Source organism: Ovis aries, chromosome 12 (genome assembly GCF_016772045.2).
Source record: "Ovis aries strain OAR_USU_Benz2616 breed Rambouillet chromosome 12, ARS-UI_Ramb_v3.0, whole genome shotgun sequence".
NCBI classification, from domain to species: Eukaryota; Metazoa; Chordata; class Mammalia; order Artiodactyla; family Bovidae; genus Ovis; species Ovis aries.
In genome coordinates, this window is record NC_056065.1 from 38,873,213 (window position 1) to 38,891,444 (window position 18,232).

Here is an 18,232-nt window from a genome sequence, read left to right on the forward strand (position 1 = left end):
GTTTACCTTCTGGTTCACTATTGGTGTTATATATTCTATGAGTTTGGAGAAACATATAATGATATATATCCATATAGTATCAGAGTATATTCAATGCCCTAAAAATTCTATGTCTGTGTGTTAGTCACCCAGTCATGTCTGATCTTAGTGACCCCATGGACTATTGCCTGCCAGGCTCCTCTATCTGTGGGATTTCCCAGGCAAGAACACTGGAGTGGGTTGCCATTTCCTTCTCCAGGGGATCCTCCTATGTCTCCCACATTGCAGGCAGATTCTTTACCTCTGAGCCACCAGGGAAGTCCTAAAAACCCTATATACTCTGCCTATGTATCTCTCCCTTTTCCCACCCGACCCTTGACAACTACTGATCTCATGGACTGTAGACTGTCAGTCTCCTCTGCCCATGGGATTCTCTAGGCAAGAATACCAGAGTGGGTTGCTATGCCCTTCTCCAGGGGATCTGCCTGATCCAGGGGTTGAACCCCTGTCTCTTATGTATCCTGCATTGGCAGGCTGATTCTTTACCACTAGTGCTATCTGAGAAGCCCATTGTCTCCATGGTTTTCACTTTACCAGAATGTCATATAGTTGGAATTATACAGGATATAGGCTTTTCAAATTGACTTCTTTCACTTGTGAATATGCATTTAAGATTTTTCCGTGTCTTTTAATGACTTGATAGCTAATTTCTTTTTAGTGTTGAATAATATTCCAATATCTGGATGTGCCATGGTTTATTTATCCATTCGTCTACTGAAGGACATCTCAGTTATTACCCAGTTTTGGCAATTATGAATAAAGCTGCTATTTTGTTATTGTTTAGTTACTCAGTCATGTTCGACTCTTTGGGACCCCATGGATTGCATCATGCCAGGCTTCCCTGTCCTTCACCATCACCCAAATCTTGTTCAAACTCACGTCCATTGGGTCGGTGAAGCCATCCAACCATCTCATCCTCTGCCATCCCCTTCTCCTCCTGCCCTTAATCTTTCCCAGCATCAGGGTCTTTTCAAATGAGTCAGTTCTTTGCATCAGGTGACCAAAGTATTGGAGCTTCAGCTTCCGCATCTGTCCTCCCAGTGAATATTCAGGGTTGATTTCCTTTAGGATTGCCTGGTTTGATCTCCTTGCAGTCCAAGGAACTCTCAAGAGTCTTCTCCAACACCATAGTTCAAAAACATCAATTCTTTGGCACTCAGCCTTCTTTATGGTCCAACACTCACATCCATACATGACCACAGGAAAACCATTGCTTTGATTATATGGACTTTTTTCGGCAACGTGATGTCTCTTCTTTTTAATACACTATCTAGATTTGTCATAGTTTTTCTTCCAAGGAGCAAGCATCTTTTACTTTCATTGCTGCAGTCACCATCTGCAGAGATTTTAGAGCCGAAGAAAATAGTCTGTCACTGTTTCCATTGTTTCCCCATCTATTTGCCATGAAATGATGGAACCAGATGCCATAGTCTTCATTTTTTGAACATTGAGTTTTAAGCCAGCTTTTTCACTCTCCTCTTTCACTTTCATCAAGAGGCTCTTTATTTTTTCTTTGCTTTCTGTCATGAGGGTGGTGTCACCTGCATATCTGAGGTTATTGATACTTCTCTCAGCAATCTAGATTCCAGCTTGTGCTTCATCCAGCCTGGCATTTTGCATGATGTACTCTGCATATATCATATACCTTAAAGAACCAGGGTGACAATATATAGCCTTGACATACTCCTTTCCCAGTTTGAAACCAGTCTGTTCCATGTCCTGTTCTAACTGTTGTTTCTTGACCTGCATATAGCAGGAAGCAGGTAAGGTGGTCTGGTATTCCCATCTCTTTAAGAACTTTCCACAGTTTGTTGTGATCTATACAGTCAAAGCTAGGGGAGGTGATGGAATTCCAGTTGAGCTATTTCAAATCCTAAAAGGTGATGCAGTTAAAGTGCTGCACTCAATATGTGAGCAAATTTGGAAAACTCAGCAGTGGGCACAGGGCTAGAAAAGGTCGGTTTTCATTGCAATCCCAAAGAAAGGTAGTGCCAAAGAATGTTGAAACTACCTCACAATTGCACTTGTCCAACACACTAGCAAGGTAAGGCTCAAAATTCTCCAAGCCAGACATCAACAGTATGTGAACCAGGAACTTCCAGATGTTCAAGCTGGATTTAAAAGAGGAACCAGAGGTCAAATTGCCAACATCTGTCAGATTATAGAAAAAGCAAGAGAATTCCAGAAATAAACATCTATTTCTGCTTTATTGACTATGCCAAAGGCTTTGACTGTGTGGATAACAAACTACAGAAAATTCTTCAAGAGATGAGAATACCAGACTACCTTACCTACCTCCTGAGAAATCTGTATGCAGGCCAAGAAGCAACAGTTAGATCTGGGCATAGAACAACGGACTGCTTCCAAATTGGGAAAGGAGTATGTCAAGGCTGTATATCATCAACCTGCTTATTTAACTTACATGTAGAGTACATCATTCGAAATGCCAGGCTGGATGAAGCACAAGCTAGAATCAAGATTCCCAGGAGAAATATCAATAACCTCAGATATGCAGATGATACTACCCTTATGGCAGAAAGGGAAGAAGAACTAAAGAGCCTCTTGATGAAAGTGAAAGAGGAGAGTGAAAAAGCTGGCTTTAAATTCAACATTGAGAAAACAAAGATCATGGGATCTGGTCCCATTACTTCATGGCAAATAGATGAGGAAACAGTGACAGACTTTATTTCCTTGGGCTCCAAAATCATTGCAGATGGTGTCTGGAGCCATGAAATTAAAAGACGCTTGCTCCTTGGAAGAAAAGCTATTACCAACCTAGAGAGCATATTAAAAAGCAGAGACATTACTTTGCTGACAAAGGTCTGTCTAGTCAAAGCTATGGTTTTTCCAGTAGTCATGTATGGATGTTGGATCATAAAGAAAACTTGAGTGCCAAAGGATTTATGCTTTTGAACTGTGGTGTGGGAGAAGACTCTTGAGAGTCCCTTGAACAGAAAGGAGATCAAACCAGTCCATCCTAAAGGAAATCCATTTTGAATATTCATTGGAAAGACTGATGTTGAAGCTGAAACTCCAGTCTTTTGGCCACCTGATGCTAAGAGCTGATTCGTTAGAAAAGACCTTAATGCTGGGAAAGATTGAAGGCAGGAGGAGAAGGGGATGACAGAGGATGAGATGGTTGGATGGCATCACCAACTCAATGGACATGAATTTGAGCAAGCTCTGGGAGTTGGTGAAGGACAGGGAAGCCTGGCATTCTGCAGTCCATGAGTCTCAAAGAGTATGATATGACTGAGTGACTCAACTGAACTGAACTGACAATGTGAAATGTTTTAGCTTAGTCAATGAAGCAGAAGTATATATATTTTTTTGAATTCTTTTGCTTTTTCTATGATCCAGCGAATGTTGGCAATTTGATCTCTGGTTCCTCTGCCTTTTCTAAATCCAGCTTGAACATCTGGGTGTTCCCGGTTAACGTATTGTTGAAGCCTAGCTTGAAGGATTTTGAGCATTACTTTGCTAGCTTGTGAAATGAGTGCAATCGTGCCGTGTTTTGAACATTCTTTGGGATTGCTCTTCTTTGGGATTGGAATGGAAACTGACCATTTTCCAGTCCTGTGGCCATTACTGAGTTTTCCAAATTCCTGGCATATTGAGTGAGGCACTTTCACAGCATCATCTTTTATGATATGAAATAGCCCAGCTGGAATTTCTTCACCTCCACTCACTTTTTTCTTTGTAGTGCTTTCTAAGGCCCACTTGGCCTCCAAAATGTCTGGCTCTAGGTGAGTAATCACACCATTGTGGTTTTCTGGGTCATTAAGATCTTTTTTGTACAGTTCTTCTGTATATTCTTGCCACCTCATCTTAATATCTTCTGCTTCTGTGAGGTCCTTACCTTTCTGTCCTTTATTGATCTGAGCTGACTGTGGCTCAAATCATGAACTTCTTATTGCAAAATTCAGACTTAAATTAAAGAAAGTAGGGAAAACTACTTAGCCATGTAGATGTGACCTAACTCAAATCCCTTATGATTTTATAGTTGAAGTGATAATAGATTCAAAGGATTAGATCTGATAGACATAGTGACTGAAGAACTATGGACGGAGGTTCATGACATTGTACAAGATGTAGTAATCAAAACTATCACCAAGAAAAAGAAATGCAAGAAGGCAAAATGGTTGTGTGAGAAGGCCTTACAAATAGCTGGAAAAAGAGAAGCTAAAGTCAAAGGAGAAAAGGAAAGATATATCCATCTGAATGCAGTGTTCCAAAGAATAGCAAGGAGAGATAAGAAAGCCTTCCGAAATGAACAATGCAAAGAAGCAGAGGAAAACAATAAAATGGAAAAGACTAGAGATTTCTTCCAGAAAATTGGAGATACCAGGGAACGTATCATGCAAATATGGGCATAATAAAAGACAGAAATGATGACATGTGATAGTGAACATGTTTTCATATGCCTGTTTGCCATCTGCATCTTTGTTGAGGTATGTTAATGTCTTTGGCCTATTTTTTATTGGATCTTTTGTTTTCTTATTATCAAGTTTTAAGATTTGTTTGTATATTTTGGGTAACAGTCCTTTATCAGATATGTGTTTTGCAAGCATTTCTCCCTATTTGTGGCTTGTCTTCTAACACATTGATCCTGTCTTTTGCAGAGTAGGCATTTTTAACTTAAATGAAGTTCAGATTACCAACTTATTTCTTTCACAGATTGTGTTTTTGGTGTTGTATCTTAAGAGGCATAATATTACCCAGGGTCATCTAGATTTTCCCCTATGTTATCTTCCAGGGGTTTTCAGTGTTGTGTTTTGTCAACCTTTTTTCTTTTCTTTTCTTTAAACTAATTCCTATTATGCTGTCTCTCATTCAATTACTGATTGTCCCAATACTTAACACTATGCTCAAGCCTTCTTTCCAACTTCTCATCCTTACTTTCCTGCAGATAATTCAGTCTGTTCTCTTATCAAGAGAAATAGAAGCTCAACTATAACCTTTGTCAACCTTCTACGCTTTGCCATGCAGAGAACCTACATCTATCCTCACTCTTTCAGCCTCCCAGACTCACAAGATCAGGCAGCTTCATTCCTGTTCAAAGACAGCCCCCTCCCTGTGCTCTTCATCTCATCCACTCCCATCTTCTTTGCCATTACATCATTTTTTCTATATCTCTTACCTTGTCCTATTATTTCTCCTTAAGCAATAAATGTACTCAATTTTTGCTCATATCAAAAAAGAAAAAAAATCCACAAATCAAAAAACAATAGCAACTGCAAAAACAGCAAAAGCACCTTCTTTGATTCTATGTCTATTCTGGTTTTAACTTGCTTTCCTCCTTCTCTAGAAAGAGCTCTCTCTAGCCATTGTCTCCATTTTTCACTTCCCATTCACTTTTCAACCCAGTGAACTCTGACTCATCCCACCACCTCACTGCAACTGGCATAGCTAAGACACTATGATGTCTGCATTGCACCTTACATGTCCCTTTTTGTGCTGAATCTGATACTCCCAGCCACACATTCCTTGAAATTCACCTTGCCTTTCTTTGGCTTCCTTAATGGTTTTGAACTCTGAATTCTAGATCTTTATAACTAGGCTCACACACATCTTAATGAACACATTTTTGTCCATGAGAAATAAGTTTGTTTATTCCCATAGCATAAAAATCCATTCTTTGGGATTTGATGAACTCTTCGAAAGCATTTTCCATGTCCTCCTGGTTGTAAAAACATTTTGCCTGCACAAAGTTGTTGAGATGCTGAAGAAGTAGTGGTCAGTTGGCGACAGTTCAGGTGAATATGATGGATAAGGCAAAACTTTGTAGCCCAGTTTGTTCAACTTTTGAAGCATTGGTTGTGTGATGTGTTATTGGGCGTTGCTGTGGAGAATTGGGCCCTTTCTGTTGACCAATGCTGACTCGGGGCATGGCAATTTTTGGTGCAGCTCATCAATTTGCTGAGTATACTTCTCAGATGGACTGGTTTCACAGGGGTTCAGAAAGCTGTAGTGGATCAGAGAGACAGGAAACCACCAAACAGTGACCATGACCATTTTTTGGTGGAACTTTGGCTTTGGAAAGAGCTTTGGAGGTGCTTCTTGGTCCATTCACTGAGCTGGTCATCACTGGTTGTCATATAAAATCCATTTTGCATCACATATCCCAATCCAATCAGGACATGGTTCATTGTTGTTGCATAGGATAAGAAAAGACAACACTTCAAAACACTGATTTTATTTTTACAGTCAGCTAATGAGGCAGTCAGTCTTTTTTCACCTTTCCAATTTGCTTCAAATGCCGAATGACGATAGAGAGGTCAATGTTGAGTTCTTAGGCAACTTCTGTAGTTGTGAGAGGATCAGCTTCGATGATCCTCTCAGCTAGCCATTGACAACTTCCTATGGCTGGCCACTATGTTCCTCATCTTCAAGACTCTTGTCTCCTGTGTGAAACTTCTTGAACCACTACTGCACTGTATATTCCATTAGCAGTTCCTGGGTCAAATGCGTTGTTGACATTATGAGTTGTCTCCACTGCTTTATGACTCATTTTGAACTTGAATAAAAAAATTGTTTAAATTTGCTTTTTGTCTAACATCATTTCTTAGGTGTAAAATACATATAAAATAAACAGCAAGTAGTAATTCATTAGCAAAAAACATAAAGCAATAAATATTCATTAAAATGATGTATAGCTTAATCACATTTATTCAAGAATATATTCTAATATCAAATGGCAAAGTTCAACAATGTAAAATTGAAATTACTTTTGCACCAACCTTATATTTTCCCAAGGATTCCCCTGTGAGCCACTACTATTTCACACAGTTTTATCAATGCTTGTCACTTATGTATATATACTGATGACTCACAGGTCTAAATGTCCAGTCCTAACATTTCCATTTTGCATCAGAGGTCAGGTCACAACTATTTGTATTTCCCATATGCATGCATGCTAAGCTGCTTCAGTCTTGTCCAACTCTTTGTGACTCAATGTACTGTAGCCTGCCAGGTTTCTCTGTCCATCAGATCCTCCAGGCAAGAATACTGGAGTAGGTTACCATGCATTCCTCCAGGGAATCTTCCCGGCCCAGGAATCAAACCCATGTCTCCTGCATTGGCAGGCAGGTTCTTTACCACTAGTACCACCTGGGAAGCACATGTGTTTCCTACAGATACTTCATATTCAGCATGGCCTTGACTGAATTCACTGTCAACTCCCTCACTTCTAAAACTTGGTTCTCTTCCTCTGTTCTTTCTGATTTGGTAGCCCCATGAGTTTCAGAATCTTTCTAGAATAAATAGCACAGTGTCCAGTAAAAATATAATGCAAGCCACATTAATAAACAATATTTAAGATATACTGTGTTAAATAAAATCTATTCTTAATATTCATTTCACCTGCCTCATTTTATTTAACACAGTATATCTTAGATATTATCATTTTCGCATGTGATACATTTAAAAACATTTAGTGAAATATTTTATATTTATTTTGTATTAAGTTTTCAAAATCCACTGTGCATTTTACACTTATCACACATCTGAGATTAAACTAGTCACTAAGGCTCAATAACCATATGTGGTTAGTGGCTACTGTACAGTGCAGTTCTAGAGTCTTTCCTTCCACTAATCCCGCTTTCATCCAGCCATGATTCCTACTGATTTGGTCTCCTAGGTGTTTGTCCAGTAGGTTTACTTATTTTTATGCTTTCTTCATCATGACATTACTTCACACCTTGTTCATTTATCACCTGGGTTATTTCAGCAGCTTACATAACCTAGTTTGTCTCAGGGAGCATGGAAAATTCGCTGGAATACAGGAGGATATAATAGAACATCTAAATACATATTTTTATCTAGAAAACAAGAAAACAGTTAAGATGTATTAGTATTTAAAATGTGTGTATGTGCATGTGTGTATGTGTGCTGATGCCAGTACTGTCACTGTGACACAGAGAGGTCAATAACAAAGTTGTAAACGTAACAAATAGATTTCTCCCACAAAATAAAAAAATAAAATATTTATTTCATCTTCATATCATACTTTCAAGTTTCGTTGTATGTTTCTGTGGATGTACACAGTTTAGTAGTACAATGGTCATATATATTAATAAATTTACATGTATACTTGAAATTTATTTTTATTTTGCCAATTTTATCTAGAATTTGGGGTCTGTTGAACTGGATTGACTCTGACTTTACCCCACTTACCTCTGCAACCTCAATTTCTTCATCCCAACTCATATTTTTGGCGTGAAGTGGCTCTTTTTCATTGTGTTCTTTTTTTGTCCTTCTTTATGGAGAACAAATAAACAGGCAGACAGGACTACTTCCTGGTCTAATTTAAATTCCGTTAGGCTCTTTTGAGCAACCATGTTTCCAAGGAAAGCCTATTAACAATTAACATTTCTTAAGTTGTATCCAGTATCCTTCTCTTACTTAGCATACATCTCTTGTTACACTATTACTTTGAAATTATCTCTTTCTGGATCTCCCTTCCCTATAAAACTGTAAAATTCTTGAGGGCAGGGTGTAGCATCATCACCTTTCTCATACTGACATATGATAGGTTCTTAGCAGATGTTTGCTGGACTGAATTCATGGTTCTTCTTAATGAAGCCAGCCTGTTCTATCAACAGGTGAAATGGTGATTTTCTTATTGCAGTTTGGAGTCTGGAATACTTCTTCTTTATCCCAGATGCCTGATAAAATGAAATAGTGAATATACTTTCATTGAGCGGGCTATATTGAGTATGCTGTTTGTAAGCTATGGTGGTGTGGGTAGCAGTCTTACTGGGAAATAACCAGTTCCTTCTTACTAAAAATTAAATGAGATTATTTGCTATAAGGAAAATGAAATTTTGCAGTGGTTTTCAAACTTTAGTATGAAAAAGACTCACTTTGCAAAGTATTAATCTGTAGTTCCCTGGGTTTCATATGTATCTGTTCTGATTCATGTGGATTTGTAGTTGTCCCAAGAATTTGGTTTTAGAAAGCATCCCAGTGGCTATTTACTGTAACCATTTTATTTTATTAGCTGGTATAAACCATACTTTGAGAAGTATTGTTTCCTTCTTTCTGAAGCAGAAGATAAGAAGGAGTAATTTTAAACAGTTGTACTGCCTTAGTGTGGGCCTGAATGGGGTTCTGTCTGGGGGTCTGTAGAGTTAAAAAGGGAAAAATAGCTGATGCTGCTAGGTACTGAAACAGGAACTCAAGGGTAACTGAGACTGGGAGTGTGGAATGAGTCTTGGAAGATCAATAATGACCTTGACTTATTTCACAATTTTCCCTAGAATTGGCTTCCCTTCTTCAACTAGAAAACTTAAAAATCAAATGTAAATATAAAAATAAAATCTGATTATTAGGGTATTTCCACTTACCTTTAGGAAGTGACACCCATTAGTCATTCAGTAAGTAATTTTAAAAAATATTTCAGGATGTCTAGCATAATGAACATGTAGGTATAAGGTGATTTTTTTTATATTTAGAATGATATTACAGTTCCATATAGTATTTCATTTCTGTGACAAAAATTATCTAGCATAGAGGAAATGGTAAACTATGCCACATGGAAAACAAAATTTAACTTTGCAACAACCATGAGAAAAAAATAGATCTTCATTTAAATGCCATTTGTAGATAATTTCTATCTAAGTTGTTTATGTTTGAAAAGTTAAACATGTTTAAAGGTTTTTATGATGATTCTGGGTATTCTTTAGCTTAGCAAAAACAACCAGAAGTAGATGGGTAAATCTGCACCATTCAAAACTTCAAACATTTAATTTTAGCGTATTGTTTCAGCTTTCTCTCCCATTAAGCCTGTTGAGAGCTGTTGGCTTGAGTGTTTTCTTTTCACCATTTGCTGGCCAGTCTCTGGTGGAAATTCTGAGATGCAAACCAGGCAAACAAATGGGCCAGTGGGCTGGACAGGGATAAGAGACAGTGGGCATGGAGAATCTATTGTTGTTCATCCAATCAACTAAATATATTTTAATTGTAGCAGCAGTGCCATAAATAGGCCAGGCACAACCATTTAATCTGCTGTATTTTATTCCTGTTTCAGTCTCTGTGCTTCCACCATCCCTACGAATCTGCAATTTTGATTTGATTTTGTTCATTTGATGGGAGAGACTTCCCTCTGGTTATCTGGGCTTTTGGAATATATATTATTTTGAATAGTTTAAGAGAAGTTGAGCTTTGAGGAAACAGTGCTGTTCTTACTGTAACTTGTATCTTGTTTTTAACTTAGGACGAGACTTGTGTTCCCCATAGACTTATATTAAACTAAACATCTCTGCCGATCTGTGCTCTCTTGAAGGTGATTCGCAAGGGATGGCTAACCATCAGCAACATTGGCATCATGAAAGGAGGCTCTAAGGGATACTGGTTTGTCCTTACTGCTGAGAGTTTGTCCTGGTACAAAGATGATGAGGTAAGTCACAAAAGTGACAGAATTTTTAAAATTAAAACGCTTCTGTTTCAGATGAATTGATTTTATTGTGATATACAGTTTTGAGATGCTAGTGGTTTTCATTTAGTAAGACTTGGCTTGGGATGTTTGTTTGAAGAAACACTGTTTTTTCCTCATAGATTTTAAATTTTACAGTAGTTCCTTCAAATATCTTTTATTTCTGTGATGTACTCACATGTTTGTTTACCTAAAGGAACGGAGTTAGGGACCTGTAGTTGAAAACTTCCTTCTTTGTAAGAATGGCAAGTTACTGATATAGTGAAAGCTATTTTCATTAAATAATGTTTTGAAAATACTCAAGGTAATAGATCATCATAGAAACAAAGTTAATAGCAGTGATGCAGAGTTAATAAAGCATTTTGGAATTGTCGCTGTGACATCTGTCTCAAATGACAGGCTTTTGAAAATGTCCAAATCACTAGTCTTCAAGTGAGTCCCAGATAATTGTTTATACAAATTTTTTCTTTGAGAATTTGATATCTATGTAAAAGCATGAATTATGATAATTATGGTATTCTGGTTCACGTTAAATGTTAATAATTTTGGTCCTGTGACTTACTACTCGTTTAAATCTGATAGTTAGAAAAGCACACACACACAAAAATCAGTGTTACAGAGCCATTAAAGCACTATAAAAGGATACTGGTAAACTTGGGAGCGCATGGATGGAAATTCAGCAGTGTTTTGGAAATTTTAATAGCTCTGGTTTGAGGTGAGAAGTTTTTGGTGCTTTTAACGCAGCATGCAAACATTGGTTAAGAATATTCTGTGATGGCAAAACTATTTACAGGTGAGATTGTCAATTGTGTTTGGCTGTAAATGGTAAGCATTTCAGAGTTAAAAGTCCTTCCACTCTTGGCTTGATAGCTTTTGAAAGCACTACAAGGTACTTTCTCAAATTGTTGGAGGAAAGCTTTGTGTCCTGCCTAGTTCTAAGTGCTTTGTGCACAATAGTGTGTGGAATAAGTATCAGATGACCCACTGAGGGCCACTACATTTTCTTCAGTGAAAGTGAAAGTGAAGTCACTCAGTCGTGTCCGACTCTTTGCGACCCCATGGACTGTAGCCTACCAGGCTTCTCTGTCCATGGGATTTTCCAGGCAAGACTACTGAAGTGGGTTGCCATTTCCTTCTCCAGGAGATCTCTTTGACCCAGGAATTGAACCCGGGTCTCCTGCATTGTAGGCAGATGCTTTGCTGTCTGAAAAGTAATGTGGATTACCAGGGAAGTCCAAATTAAAAGGAAATCAAATCCTACAGAAAGATCCAAAGGAAATTTCTACTCAAAAGCTTTATTTCAAGTGTTTATGTCATGTATTTTACTAACTTCAGTCAAATGTGACATTGGTCATGAGTCTGAGGATTAGCACAGGTTTCTTTCCTGGGCTGGCTGCTTAGATAACTCTCTTAATTCTGTGGAAGCTCCAATGTTTAAAGACTATAGCTTCTGGAGCTCTGAGATTCCTTCCTAGATATAAACATCAGGAAATAGAAAATCTTCTTTTGTGTTCAGTTGCCCTACTAAATCTTCTCTTAGGCACAATTTGCTTACAAGCATTTGGGTGATTATTTATGTACATTTGAATACAGATTGGCCTCTGAGTCTCTCTCAGTTATTCCAGGGAAAGCGAAAGACCTTGCTGAAGAAGCATGATAATTATAACTAGTTTTTTTTTTTTTTCTTTATATTCTTATTTACTTTTGGCTGTGTCGGGTCTTAGTTGCCGCTTAACGGGCTTAGTTGGTGCACAGCATGTGGAATCTTAATTCCCCAACTAGGGATCAAACCCACATTCCCTGCATTGGAAAGTGAATTCTTAAACACTGGACCACCAGGAAATTCCTAGTTTTATATTGATTAATGACTCATTTGCTTCCCTCATAGCTCAGTTGGTAAAGAATCTGCCTGCAATGCAAGAGACCCTGGTTTGATTCCTGGGTCAGGAAGATCTGCTGGAGAAGGGATAGGCTACCCACTCCAGTGTTCTTGGGCTTCCCTTGTGGCTCAACTGGTAAAGAATCTGCCTGCAGTACAGGAGACCTGGGTTCTATCCCTGTGTTGGGAAGATCCCCTGAAGAAGGGAAAGTCTATCCACTCCCATATCTGACCTGGAGAATTCCATAGACTGTATAGTCCATTGGGTTGCAAAGAGTCGGACACGATTGAGCAACTTTCACTAATGACTCATTTAATCCACATTATAATCCTAAGGATAAGTACTATAATTATCTTCATTTTTCAGGTAAGTAAATGAAGGAAAAAACATAATCTTTTGAAAAGTCATTTCTTTGGGTTCAGTTTTTCTTATGGAAAACACTTGGTGTTGGTGAGAATAACTCACTTGCCAAGGTCTCACAACTGCTTGATGACAAAGCAGAAATTTGAATATAAGCTGTCTGGCTCCAGAGTTTATGCCTTCAACCACAAATGGAGGCAAGAACCTCCAAGGTGTTGGAGTTTTCCTAGTCAACCTCGTCCCACTGAGGATTTATTAAGATGCGTTCCAGGCATCCTGGCATTGACCTTTCTCTGAGTGCTAGTATCAGGGGCTCTGAAGACTCAGATTAGCCACTACTGTTGGAGTGTGGCTTTAAGGGTTTTGTTGTTGTCATTGTTTGGCTGTGGGGGTACTGAAACAAGTCAGTCTGAAGGTACATGATGCTCTCTGCAGGGAAGGAGGAGGATTTGAGGGCTTGTTGAGCTCATGGTCACCCGTCAGCCCCTCCTCTCTGCTATAAACTCAGAATAGCTTTTTACAAAATCTCTGCTGCTGAAGCTCTGTCATGAGCACTTGATTACAATAAACAGAAAATACACATGTGCAGTTAGTAACTGGGTGCCAGAGAACATTTTTATTAAAGGCATATATATGGAAGGTGGTTGTATGTGTGTGTCTTGAGAGGCAGGGGTGGGTAACAATGACCCTTGAAACAAATTGGGATGATAGAGGTGCAGAAAGTTAAGAAAAGGGTTGTTTTCCTAGTTTAGAGTAATTGAAAAAAAAAAAAAAATGACAGGCAAGTTTGGTACCCTGTGGAGCTAACTGCTAGACTAATAATACAAAATCAGATATTAAGTGCTCTGAAGAAAATAGGTCAATGAGCTAGAAACTGATGGGAGGAGGAACATTTAGATCGAGTGTTTGGAAGGAAGTAACACTGCAGCAAAACCTGGAATGATGAACTTGGGAGTGGACAGGGAGCTTAGCGCTAAGATAGAGGAGGGGTAAGACAGAGAAGTAGGAAGTAAAATCAGAGGTATCTCATCAGTCCCACCAGTGATTCAGATTTTATCCCGAGGATAATTGAAAACCATCCACCTGTGACCTGATTGGATTTCTGTTTTAGAAAGATCACTCTGGCTGCTGGGTTGAGCATGATGTGTGGAATGGAATGTGTATGTGGATGGAGTGGGGTCAGCAAGAAGAGAAGAAGGGAGACTAGCTGGAAGACTGTATCAGTGGTTGAAGCAAGAGAAGATGGTGGCTTGTGCTGGAGAGAGGAGAGCTCAAGTTCAGGGTCACAACTTGATGGGCCACATACAGCTATATTGTAATTATTAGATACTGTTTCTCATTAAAAACTGCTCAAAACAACAGGAAAATTTCCAAATATTAATGCCTGACTCAAGACCCCTATCTTCAAAGTTTTTGTGTCAGTGGGACAGAGCCTTATTCCCCTGGAGCTATTCTCATTCATTCCCATCTTACTGCCTCTTGGTTATGGTCACCCTGGTTCTCAGTTCTGCGCTGTTTCTCTTACTAGCTCTTCCTACCACCGCAGGCCACCTTTGAGCCTACTGGTAGGACAGAAGTGAGGTGTCAGCACTGTTCCTTGCTCTTCAGTGTTATGCAATTAATAGTTATTAGCATCTGCTGGGAGATGAGGCTGGAAGAGCGGAAAGGAGGTCAGGAGAAATGCGAGGAGGGTGGGGCTTAGAGGTAGTGATCAGTCTCTGGCCTCTTGAATTTGTTCCCTCAACACCCACCCTTTAGTAGCAGTTTTAAATGATGCTTAGATTTCATACCAGCCTTGCTGTCATAGCTTAACTATGCTTCTGGATATGGATTAAACATGTTTCTGTGGGCAACTTTGAAAACCCCAAATTTAGAATTTTCCTTTGTGAAAATAAGCACAAGTTCTTACTCAACTTTTGGAGTCGGTTTGTTGGTAAGTTGAGTGTTTGTATTTTTTTCCCCTGATATCTCTCACATCAGTACCTACCCATTTTGGAAATCCTGTTCCATAGTAGTTTTTCTCTCTCAGTAAAGCAAATGTGACCCTGTAAATAATATTATTAAGTTACATGTTTGTCATTTATTTAATAATTTACATTCAAATTAGCATAGAGAATTATTGTTTCTATGTTCCTTCATATTTCTGCTTTATTATATACTTAGACTGATATGTTTTCATTATGATCTAGTTGGCTGTTGAATAAATAGCATATTATGTCATATAAGTAGATATGGTTTTATTTAACTTATGACAGGTAGTAAATGTAAATGGCTTATGAAGTATTGTTGTGATTAAAGAATAATGGTTCAAACTCTTTACAGGGTGACATTAATTGAACGAAAGACCCTATAGACAATGGTGTAAAAAGGGTGAGATACTAGAGAATGTGAATTTTTTATGATTAACTGCCAGTGTTGGAAAAAGTCAAACTTCTCTGAACCTCTGTTTTAGCTTATCAAATGGGGACTATTCTTGACCAAATCACCTCAAAAGGAATTTGTATAACTCTAGGAAATCATATGTTAACAAGTGCCTTTATAAACTTTTAGGTATCACATTTATATATTTATTCTTATCATTGCAAGTAATATTACACCCTCCTACAATAATGTAGATGCAAAGAGCTGACTCATTTGAAAAGACCCTGATGCTGGGAAAGATTGAGGGCTGGAGGAGAGGGGGATGACAGAGGATGAGATGGTTGAATGGTATCACCAACTCAGTGGAAATGAGTTTGGGTAGATTCCAGGAGTTGGTGATGGACAGGGAAGCCTGGCATGCTGCGGTTCATGGGTTCACAAAGAGCTGGACACGACTGAGCGACTGAACTGAACTGAACTGAACAGAATAATAATGTCATTCTTTGACTCACATGCCTTCTAATTTCCAATTTGTTATCATTTCCTATTGTGAGATAAGATGTATGCGATCTGGAATTTTTCAGCAGATAATGGTATGGTTCAGAGAGTAAGAGGAAATTTAGATTCTATCTCTTCAGTGGGACTTTTCCATGCCCCCTCTCCTCCAGCCTGTGAGTTAGAGATGGTGATATCAAACTATGTGATTTCCTATCCAAGATGGCAGAGGCAATAGTGTGATAACCCCATGTAATAATTTTAAGCTAGAGTTGGTGATGGTAATAGTAGGTCCCCAACATTTTCCCTGCTTTCTCCCTATCCTTAAAGTAACTAACTACCCTATTCTTAAGTTTTAGATGGATTCATGAACACCTTCAAACATCTGTGGACCGCATGTTTTGAACCATTATTGTATGTTACAGTAATGATATTTGTACTGTTACTAACAGATGATCTTAATAGAAAGGTTTCTAACCTATGTCCTAGGCAATGTTATCTCCACTTGTAATCTTCAGAGAATCTATATAATACAATGTGCTTATGGAAAACATAATTTATCTACTGGATACTTGACTATATATTCTTTGTGCTGTGCTGTGCTTAGTTGCTCAGTCGTGTCTGACTCTTTGTGACCCCATGGACTGTAGCCCTTCAGGCTCCTCAGTCCATGGGGACTCTAGGCAAGAATACTGGTGTGGGTTACCATACCCTCTTCCAGGAAATTGTCCCAACCCAGGGATTGAACCCAGGTCTCTTGCATTGCAGGCAGATTCTTTACTGTCTGAGCCACCAGAGAAACCCAAGAATACTGGAGTAGGTAGCCTATCCCTTCTCCACTGGGTCTTCTGGCCCTAGGAATCAAACTGGGATCTCCTGCATCGCAGGTGGATTCTTTACCAGCTGAGCTACTAGGGAAGCCCATATTATCCTTTAGCATTATTACAAAAGTGGCCCTGCACACATTTTTAGGGGCTATGCAGGCCTCTTCTTGGGTTCATCCTCTCCATGGCATTCTGTCATTGTGTATACCCCAAGTCAAGGAGGAGCTTATATGGGGGTGAGGACAGAGCTTGGATTTGTGGGCTTGCATGTCCTCATACATCCCTTGGGGTCTTAGATGAATCCTGCTCAGTTCTTTTGATTTCTATCAAAATAATAACATAAAGATATTTGTAGTACTTATATTTACTCATGGTTAGAAGAAGCAATACAGAAATTCAAGCAGCCTTAAGTATAACATTAGACAACCCTCTGCGCAGCAGTTTTTAACCAATTGAGGACACCCTACTTAGCAACTCTAGCCTTGTCCTGGCCCAGCCCAAGGAGAGATGGCCTTTCTCTTCCCCTTCCCATCACTCTACTCAGTGCTGTCAGTTTGGATTGCCCCAAACTCAAGGTGTTTCCATGTTTCCTCATTATTTTATGTGAATCCATTCCAGATTAGTCAAAATGCTCAACCAAGCCAAATGGACTTCCAGTTAACAAGTTGCTCCTTAGTTCTCAAGTAATTGTGGTTGTAAAAAATATCTCTGCTCTTCATTCTGCCTGCTTAAACTCATGAAGCCCAGATTTCAATCTGAATGGTGGTCTGTATGATGATCATCATGATAATGGTTAACATTAATCATTTGTAGTTTACCAGGCACTGACTCTAGTTAATATTTCATGTACATTCTCCATTTTGAAAATGAAAACTGAGACTCAAAGAGAATGAGTAATTTAGCCAGCTACTACCTGTCAGTGCTATGCTCTTTATCACCTGACTGTTCCCCAACAAATACATTCTGAGCACCAGTTATGTACCAGACACTATCCTTGTCACTAAGGATAATGTGGTTAACAGGTTTCCCACTTATAAAGGATGTGTGTGCACATACTAAATCGCTTAAATTGTGTCTGAGTCTTTGTGACCCTATGGACTGTGGCCCACCAGGTCCTCTGTCCATGGGATTCTCCACGCAAGAATACTGTAGTGGGTTGCCGTGCCCTTCTCCAGGGAATCTTCCCAACCCAGAGACTGAACCTGCATCTCTTGTGACTCTTGCATTGGCAGACATGTTCTTTACCACTAGTGCCATCTGGGAAGCCCCTTATGAAGGATATTTCTTGATAAAGAAAACATAATCAAGAACACCTATGAGATTCAGATTGAAAACTATGAATAAAATAAATACAATGATGTGTTTGATTTAAGAAGTATCTGGGATGGGACTCACAGCACGGAGGGGGGCAACATTAAACTGAGTGGTCAGAGAAAGTTTGTATTAATGCCTAAGGCAAGATTGAGCCTGATGAATATAAGAAATTGAATTTAGGCCGCTGTGACTGGAGCAGAGAAAAGGACTCTATACATTTTGATCCTAAGAATGATGAGAAGTCTTTGAAGTTTCTAAGCTGGAGAGTCCCATCACTTCATGGGAAATAGATGGGAAACAGTGGAAACAGTGTCAGACTTTATTTTGGGGGGCTCCAAAATCACTGCAGATGGTGACTGCAGCCATGAAATTAAAAGACGCTTACTCCTTGGAAGAAAAGTTATGACCAACCTAGATAGCATGTTCAAAAGAAGAGATATTATTTTACCGAACTAAGGTCCATCTAGCCAAGGCTATGGTTTTTCCAGTAGTCATGTATGGATGTGAGAGTTGGACTGTGAAGA

At 38.9% G+C, this 18,232-nt stretch overlaps 1 protein-coding gene across 6 annotated transcripts in view; it reads left to right on the plus strand.

Moving 5' to 3' along the window:
* The window catches only part of DNM3 (dynamin 3), a 647,020-nt gene that overhangs the window by 337,816 nt on the left and 290,972 nt on the right, over positions 1–18,232 (plus strand). For all 6 annotated transcript variants that reach the window (XM_060396477.1, XM_015099204.4, XM_027975613.3 and 3 more), the window contains one exon: positions 10,325–10,438. In XM_060396477.1, coding sequence (XP_060252460.1) covers positions 10,325–10,438 — 114 coding nt within the window. The remainder of the gene's footprint in view (positions 1–10,324; positions 10,439–18,232) is intronic.